Below are 8,948 nucleotides of genomic sequence, written 5' to 3'. Positions count from 1 at the left end.
TGGCACTGAATGTGAAGTTCAAAAGAAGGAGAAAAAAAGAGGCACAGACTGAATTGTACATGACATCTTGGATTGTACAAAAATGGAGAAGAAAGGGGAACCAAATCAGAAGAAAATTCTCCTAAATCTAGGGACAAAAATCCAGCTGCTCATCGTAATGAGGACTAATCTATTAGCATGATGGGATGACAACATCTTTTTTTGTGTGTCAATCCTGGCCGAGTTCACTAAAAGGACGCCCTCATCGTCCTCATCTCCAATTTTGCCCCTGTGTCCAAATTTGTCCCAACAGCAGCCCCTCTGTTGACATTTTTAGAAAGTGTCTGATCTTGAATAGAGAACTGGTTTACAAGGTGGCACCCCTCCACACCCACAGACTGTTTACAGAGGTCACACCAGTTCAGCTGTTAACAATGTTTGCTATGAACAATAGCATACGCAATGCACATTAGGACTCGACCCATTAAATTGCTCCTATTTTTGTTTCCTTCCCAAGATCATAACCAACATGGAATTCAATTCTCACAATAGACGACAAATCCAAACACAGAATGGATGTTTTAATACTATTTGATTGGCGTCTTGTCACCTGCCTGACAAGAAATACATCAAATATCCCCAATCTGCACTCAATATATGTTGAATTTCCCCACTTTTTCCCGGAATGAGCGTTTGTGACGTGAACTAATTGGGCTGGCCTTGACGGGCGAGACGGCGTTAATAAACCGGCTGACCCCCGCGTCGACGAGTGTGAAGCGGTTTGAACTGTGACTCACACTGCTTTATTCAACGTGTCCTTGTCTCTGGGCCGTAAAGGCTTTTCACGGGCCATTGAGCCATTTGACTCAAAAGAACATTCACGCGCACGCATTTGTACAAAACATACTCAATTACAGAGCTTTTCACCAACACCCACATATGCATTTGCACACACACAGACGGCAACGACACACACACACACACAAAGCAGGCCTGAAGTCAAACAAACAGCGGGTACGGGCAGTGCCACGTTATAATAAATTGGGACGCTTTTCCATATTTTTGCAGCCCTCCTCCCCATAACGGGCAATTACACGCATATTAAGTCACACACATTTCCAGAAAAACTTTCACACACATTGGCCGAGATGTGCGCTTAGGCAATGGCAAATTTAAATTTCCACACCGTTCCGGCCAGCTGCACAAAAGCCACGAGCAATGGCGTGCACGTTAACTCACGCATTTGCCAAAACGTAGACTTGAACTTGAATGCAGCTTCACAAAAGCAATGAGCAAATGCGTGCACATGAACACACACTTCTTAAAAATAACATACATGCAACAATCGCATACATTTATAAAAACCCACATGGGAGTTGGATGAGTGGTTAAAAGGTCCGCCTCACAGTTCTAAGATCTCGGGTCCAATCCCAGGTTTTTTCCTATCAGTGCAGAGATTGCATGTTTGCCTGTGTGGGTTTTCTCCAGGTACTCTGATTTCCTCCCACACCCCCAGGCTGGTTGGACATTCTAAATTGTCCATTAGGTATGAGGGTGAATGTTTGTTCGTCTCGGCATGCCCTGCGATTGGCTGGCACCCAAGTCAGGGTGAGCCCTGGCTACTGACCACGGCTGGCTGGGATAGTCTCCAACACCCCCACGACCCATGTGAGCATAAGCGGTATACATACTAAATATAGTACATATATCTATATAGTATAGTAAATATGGTATATATAAATAGTAAAAACATAGTATAGTAATATATATATATATATATATATATATATATATATATATATATATATATATATATATATATATATATATATATATATATATATATATATATATATATATATATATATATATATATATATATATATATATATATATATATATATATATATAGTATAAATACAGCAAGGTAAATATCGTATAAATATAAAAAATAAAGTTCTAACCTGACCTAACCTACATAATGAATGAAGAATAAACAAGTGCAATGCCTTTGACCAGAGTGAAAGTTTCCAGCCAAGTAAAGAAATAGAAAATGTTTCGACGTCCTTATTTAAAGTCTGCACCAACAGAAAAGAAACAAGGTGATAAAATTCCATTAACACACAGTCCTGCCCCCCCCCCCAAGGACCCAAATGGCCGCATTTTGACCCCTTCCGTGTCATATTGGACCCGAGCAAGCACCCCTTCCTAAAAGTCCCCTGCCCCGCCTATCTCCCTCCATCGAGGTAACAATACGCGATGTACTGAGAAACAACATTCCTCCCGTGTGGCGAATGTGTGTCGCATGTCTATAAATGGAACAGGAACACTATAAAAGCTTTGTAAACCTTGTCGCGAACAGGTGCTGGCGTTGTTGACCCCTATTGCCCGCCCCCCTTTCATACACAAGCAGCCGGGCCGCTGACAGAATGAGAGCGCGTGGACGAAGAGTGGCCTGAGCATACTAATCCGGAATAAACGTGTCACAATAGAGGAGAAGGTGCTGTGCCGCGTGCCCATGGGGGCAACGGGCAAAAGGGAGGGTGGAGGACGCACCCTTCCATGAGCTAGTCTTAATTAGGGGGGCTCACCTCCCTAATATTTTGAACCCCGACTGTCCCTTGGGTTCACTCTCACGTGTAGTAGCTTAATTTGTGAGTATTCAATTCCCATTTGAAATGGATGGAATGTCAATGGCAGTCCATTTTGCAGTTCATTTCAACTCTACGTGCGTTTTTCTACAAGTGTGCGGATGTGGCGAGCTGACATTTCCGTTCGCCGGCCGTCCGATCAATGCCAAATTGCACTCCATTTCTAGCTCGCATTATTATTATTTTTTTCATTCCCAGAGACGCAGTGAGAATCTCGCCGTTCCACTTTGCTCAGCACTCTCGTTAACGACGCACTTTCTCGTCTGTAACGGACAAACAGCAGGCCTATTAAGACTTGTTTTTTTGTTTTTTTTTATGTGTACGTATACCGGATGTGTGCCTATGAGAAAGAATGACGGCAGCAAAGTAACCAAATTAAGAATAATGCTTTGGAACACACCTCCAGTAATTATCTCGGCCTTGCTTCGTTAAAACTAAACGAGGCAATATATAAACTCAAGAGTGGACGTCTTACCAAGATGGAGACCTTCCATTAAGCCTTCTAATTTTTTACAGTGACCGATTAAATGTTGGAACAAATTAGAAATTAGAAACCATTACAGAGATGCTTTTTAGTGTTCTTCTGAGAAAAGTATACATTTGGGAATAAATTGAGATGGATTATTTTATAGTAAATTTTCCGGACTATAAAGCGCCCTGTTTTTTTGTAGTTTGGCTAAGGCTACGAGTAATACTCAAGTGCGACATGTAGGATTATTTATATGATAGATGTTATGTTTTTTTAGGTGAGTTATTAAACAAAACTGTAAATGTTACATTAAGTCTGTTGTGATCCATTTAATTATTTTTGTGTTTTTGGGTTCCGTATAAACACAAAAAAAAACACAAAATGGCAACTTTTGTGCTTTTTTGTATACTTTTTGCAACTTAAAGTCAAAAAAATATTACATTGATGCCTATGTAGTCTGTTGTGATGTATTTACATATTTTTGTTAGTTTTTGGTGTCCGTCTTAACACAAAATTGCAACTTTTGTGCTTTTTCATTCTCCATTCTTTGCAACTTATAGTCCAAAAAATATTTCATAGGAAAATGTTTGTTTGGTGGCATACAGACAGATCGATGGCGAACAAAAGGTCGAAAAACCAAACCCCCGAAAAAAATGGAAGGTTGTCGGATTTGTTTTAAGAGGAACTTGCGGCTATTGAATTAGCGATCGTACAAACGAATGCGAGCGAGTGAGCTGTTAATTAGAGAGCGGGCGCTGATGAGCTTGAAAACGAGCCGACCCAGGCGAGGGCCAAACAGCCTCATCGACAGCACCAACGTGATTAAAGCAAACGATATAAAACGGCTGCGTGCGGAGACGACCGATAAATGCCGCAATCAAGGAAGCGCGCGATGAGACGGCGCCTGACTCCTCATTAGGAGCACCGCTCACAAATTCCACAAGGATGCGCCGGTAATTGGCCGAATTGTCTCTAACGATCTTAGCCTTAACCTTCGCAACAACAAAACGCGGTTTGATCACGCTGCTCTATTTACGTAGCTTTTTTGAGGGTGCTGAATTCATTGTCCAATTGCATTTGATCGGGGAAAAACAGATGTTACATCATTGAATATTCTTATATCGTAACAAAAATTGATTTTTTTTCTTCGGGAAGGTTAATTAAAGTGCGATTGACAACTACCAAATCCACTTGCCAATTCAGACATGCGTACAACTACGCATTTTTAATTTAATTAGTCGGCAGCTAGTCGATGATGTGCGCAATTTAAAGCATCAGTAAACTTATCGCACTAGAGTCTTACTAATAAGAATATGAATATGTTAAGCTACTCATTAAAAGAAGATAAGCAGCGCGAGAAATGAGCTTTAACGTTATGTTTATGTTTACACGCCACTTGATAGCGGATGATTTGGTAGCATCAAAGTGCGAGAGCCTCATCTGGTGGTCTGCAAAGATAGCACACCATAGATTTGGGTTCGAAATTGTACAAGTCACGTTTAGCTTGGGTCAGTTTGAAATATTTTTTTTTTAAATTGAAGATTAAGCTCTCATTTTTGTGTGAATTTATGACTGGCAGAGCTGGAGAATTTGAAAAAAAAGTTATCTTTTGACTAGTTTACATTGGATTATTTTAGTGGGCTGTTTTCTATTTCCCGTTACATAAAAAGTGAGGCTGCTTAACATAATCTGCACTACGGCAAAATTGTATGACAGCGGTCTGTGATATATACATTCATAAATGTGTCCAAACAGGACATATAATGTATAAAGTTGCACAAAATGAAGTTTTCCTATGGTAAATAGATTTTAAAAAACATATTGCGATATAATAACTTAAGAAAAGTACTGTTGCAAACTAACTAAAAGATTTCCGTAACTATGAAGTACTTTAGTTCATTGATTTGATAAGACTATAAATACCAGTTTTGATATCTCTAAAATGTATACTTACATCCTTCATAAATGTGTCCAAACAGTACATATAATAAAGTTGCATAAAATGAAGTTTTTCCATGGTAAATAGATTTGGAAATACATATTGCAATACAATAACTTAAGAAAAAGTGCTGTTGCAAACGAAATAAAGCTAAAAAAAATACACTTTAGGGAAAGAAAAGATAACTAAAGGGTTTCCAGCAGGTGTACAGCTTGACAGAGTACTTTAGTTTTGATTTGATAGACTATATACAACAGTTTTAATTTGTCTAAAATGTGTACTTACATAAATCCAGATTGCTGATGTAGTTTCTATGGATGATCTTTACAAAAGAAGCCTGTAAAAGTACAAAACAGTTTTATTTGCTGCATAGACCAAGTCAAATGATACAAAAGTTCAACTTACCTCCAAAGTGGTCAACATTCAAAACCTGGATCTGGAATTACTCGCTAAAGAAGACATGATTCAAAATCATCACTTGGTAAAAGTAAAAAAAAAAAAGTGGCAGTTTCAAAACGTTTATTTAAAAAATAAAATACAAAAACATACATAAAAATGTCGAGAAAAAACAGCTCCGAAACAAAAGCTGGCCAAAGTGGTTTCTGGCTTCACAACAATCAGCCAGGACACCAAAAAAAAAAAAAAAAACAACAACAAGGGTAGGCTTTTAAAAGAACGCTTTTAAAGACCAAGAACACTTTAAAAACCCCTTGTAACATTTGCCGTCATTTGTAAGGGGAAAAAAAGCTCAACTTGTCATTGCCTCACTTTACAAGTCGAAAAGTGACGCAACAAACCAGCATATTTCCGCCATACATATTGCGTTGAGGATATTTGCCAACTCAGACCCGCTCGAACAATCCGACCAACTGAACCGATTTCAACGTTACTGCGAACTTTGAAGAGTTAAAATTTCAAAACGTGGCCCAAACGTGCAGTTTAAACGCATTCCTAAAAGTCAAAAAGTGGTGCTAGAATCCAAAACCATTTCAAAAAGACGAAGAACAATTTTTTTGTGCGATAAGATGGCGACAAAAGGGGTCAAATTGATGGTTTGGAGGTTCAGTTGCAGGAAACGGAGTCGCATTTTGGCATTTTAAATCCGTCAAGGAACAAAAAAAACGGAGTTAAAATTCTGTGACAGCATTGAACAGTAATGTGAATTAAAAAAAAAACAGAAACAAACGTAAACAGAGAGCAAGTCGCTCTCTAGGCGGATCCTGTTTGTTCCAAAAAAACGTCCCGAGACGAGCCTGGTGTACTTTAACTAGGTCACACACTGCACACACTGCACGGACTCGGGAACCCAAACACGGACGATAAAATCCCCCGATTCTTTACCATGAACTGTAAAAAACTAAACTCTTGAGAGATCTCGGGAGTTCCGTACTAATATATGAGGGAGGACAAATGGGTAGGGGGGGGCGCTATGGTTCAAACACACATTAACAATTACAAGAATATAAATTAGCAACTCCCGCCCTAGTCCAATTGAACATTGTCATCATTTTGACGATAAACCTTGGCGTGATCAACTGAGTCACCCACTTGCATAGAATTAACACGGGGTTGGGGGTGGGGGCGTCAATTGGGCCTTGGCGGACTTTTTGCACCCCCGGTAAACGCAAAGAAAGGCATCGCAAAGAAGTAGCGGAAGAACATGGCCATTCCAAAAAACGGGTGAGATTCCCCAATGGAATCAAAAAGTGGAATTCCTTTGCTTTAGGGAAGGGAAAGCGACTCAAGGCTTAATAACATGAGCGCCATTTTCTAGCCTTGCGCACCGCACCCATCGTCCCTCTCTTCTTACCCGCTTGGGGAAAAAACATGAAGGATGGAAAGAGAGGGGTGGGGGGGCAGTGACGGAAAGAAAACGACAGACAATCTTGCGGTTGCAAAATCCCAAAGGCAATTGCGTCCAAGACAATTTTGACATGGAATTAAAACTTCCTTATGTCAGAGGGCGGGGCTCTGGGGGGGTGGGGGCTTACTGGAGATAAGAAGTCCCCCGTAAAAGGAAGGGGGAAAAAAAAGGAAAGGGTCTGGGGTAGGGGGGGTCTTTGACCTGGGGCTCCATCTCACCAGAGATACCCAAAAGGTTCCGTAAACAGAATGTAAAAATTCTAGAAAAATAAAATAAACTGTATAAAAATGCCTTTGACATTTGCACACAAAATTAAATAAGCATTTAAGTTCCCCTTCCAAAAATATTGCACTAAACAGAGAGGGGTTGAGGGCTGGGAGGGGGGGGGGGGGGGTCAAGATCGGTAGTAACCACGAGCCACTTAGCAGCTTTGCTGCGAGGCTACGAGAAAGAGAGCCGACGGAAGCCAAAATACTGAGCGACCGCGACATAATACTGAGACGCTACGAGGCAGTGGACAAAAGGTCGTCCCGTACGGCGGCGGCCGAATAAACTGCTGGTCTCTGTGAGAGGTTGGGATGGGGAAAGGGGGTTTGGGGGTGGGGGGCAGAGAGAAGCGGTCTCTATCTGCTGGGGCTGACTGGTAGGCTGTCCCTCTTTCGGCGCCGCCAAGTATTCCGGTGGTACTGCGCGTGCGCGTGAGCGTGTCCGCGGCTCGCCATGACCGGGTTAGCGATGAGCGGTGGGTTGTGTAAGCCCTTCATGTTGAACTTGACCGTGTTCTGAGACAAGGGAAGGCAAAAGAAATGTTGACGTGCCAACTAGAAACGGTTGTTTTTGTCCTTGTGATGGAAAAATTGGGGAGTATTGCATTTCTTATATGAATGCGAGGTTTTAGGTTTTGCAGAAATTCATATTCTCACTACTTTGAACCTGGTATTTGTAATATAAAAGTAGAATATGTATCAAGGAGGGAAATATGTCATCACCACCCCAATTTGACATCCCAAATTAAGCCGTAGAAGAGGGTTATTAGCAAAAAAATTCTTGTAAATTACATTTTTTGGCACAAAAGGCGGTTGCATGCAAATGACATTTATCCATTTTTGGGGTACTTTTTTTGTGGGCAAGATTTTGTATTTAAAAATCAGAATTCTGAGCTTAAAGTTTGTTTTTCTGTTGAGTTTACAAAAAGCAACCCTGACTATTTTGGCCCCATCTTGTGGTAAACCTTCATTTACATATAAAAATAAGCACTTTGTCTCCGTCTTGTGGTACTTTTGCTGCCCAAACAATACTCTCTTATTTACCAAAAACATCTAGGAAAGAATATAAAATTCCTCCATGGTTGGACACAAAATCCCCATTACCTTCTAGAATCCCAAATGGCTTGAAATTGTCATTTTCAATGGCAAAATCCTTGATATTTTTACCTAGAAACTACACTTCCTAACACAAAAAAAGATGCAGTTAACTCTCATTAAAAAAGGAGGTGTGTCCTCATCCTACCTTATGGGCGTGGCTGGGCGGAGGCTGGGGATTGGATGGCACACGGGCGTGGCCCGGGTGGTGCACATGGAAGAAGGCGGAGAGGCCGGCGTCGATACACACCTGTCTGCCAGGTATGGAGTGCAATGTGAGGGCCCCGGGGAGCGAGGCTCGAGCCTGGCCAATCAAAAGACGGGAATAGAATGACTCCAGAATGCAATTAGAGCTATGGTGATGTTATATACCGACCGCTGCGCCACCAACCTGTGAGGCGGGATGCAAAAGCAGATGGTGTGCCGTCACCCCCGGTTTGGCGGCGCCGATGCTGAACCCCGGGGGAAAAGCCAGGCCCAGAGGCGGGAATGACGGGTAATGTGGCAGAGGGGGCGGAGCCACGGGACACGGGCCTGCCGAATCCGAGTCCTGAGAAATGGAAACAGTTTTTAAATAACAGCGTACAACCTGAGCTTGGAAATAATAATTGAATCTCACAAGCACATTTTATTTGTGTAATAGTGCAAAATACAATAGCATATTTAAAGGCCCCCCTCAAAAAAT

General features: G+C 41.4%; 1 protein-coding gene across 2 annotated transcripts in view; it reads right to left on the bottom strand.

The window, feature by feature from the left end:
* Nucleotides 1-5,540: 5,540 nt before the first annotated feature.
* The window catches only part of tent4a (terminal nucleotidyltransferase 4A), a 15,899-nt gene continuing 12,491 nt past the window's right edge, over nucleotides 5,541-8,948 (bottom strand). For both annotated transcript variants that reach the window (XM_077743036.1, XM_077743037.1), the window contains exons 11-13: nucleotides 8,655-8,813; nucleotides 8,412-8,567; nucleotides 5,541-7,684 (exon numbers count right to left, since the gene is read on the bottom strand). In XM_077743036.1, the coding sequence (XP_077599162.1) occupies nucleotides 7,526-7,684; nucleotides 8,412-8,567; nucleotides 8,655-8,813 (474 nt within the window). In that variant the 3' untranslated portion in view covers nucleotides 5,541-7,525. The remainder of the gene's footprint in view (nucleotides 7,685-8,411; nucleotides 8,568-8,654; nucleotides 8,814-8,948) is intronic.

The sequence above is a fragment of the Stigmatopora nigra genome, chromosome 21, assembly GCF_051989575.1.
Source record: "Stigmatopora nigra isolate UIUO_SnigA chromosome 21, RoL_Snig_1.1, whole genome shotgun sequence".
NCBI lineage: Eukaryota > Metazoa > Chordata > Actinopteri > Syngnathiformes > Syngnathidae > Stigmatopora > Stigmatopora nigra.
This window is presented reverse-complemented; position numbering and strand designations above follow the sequence as displayed.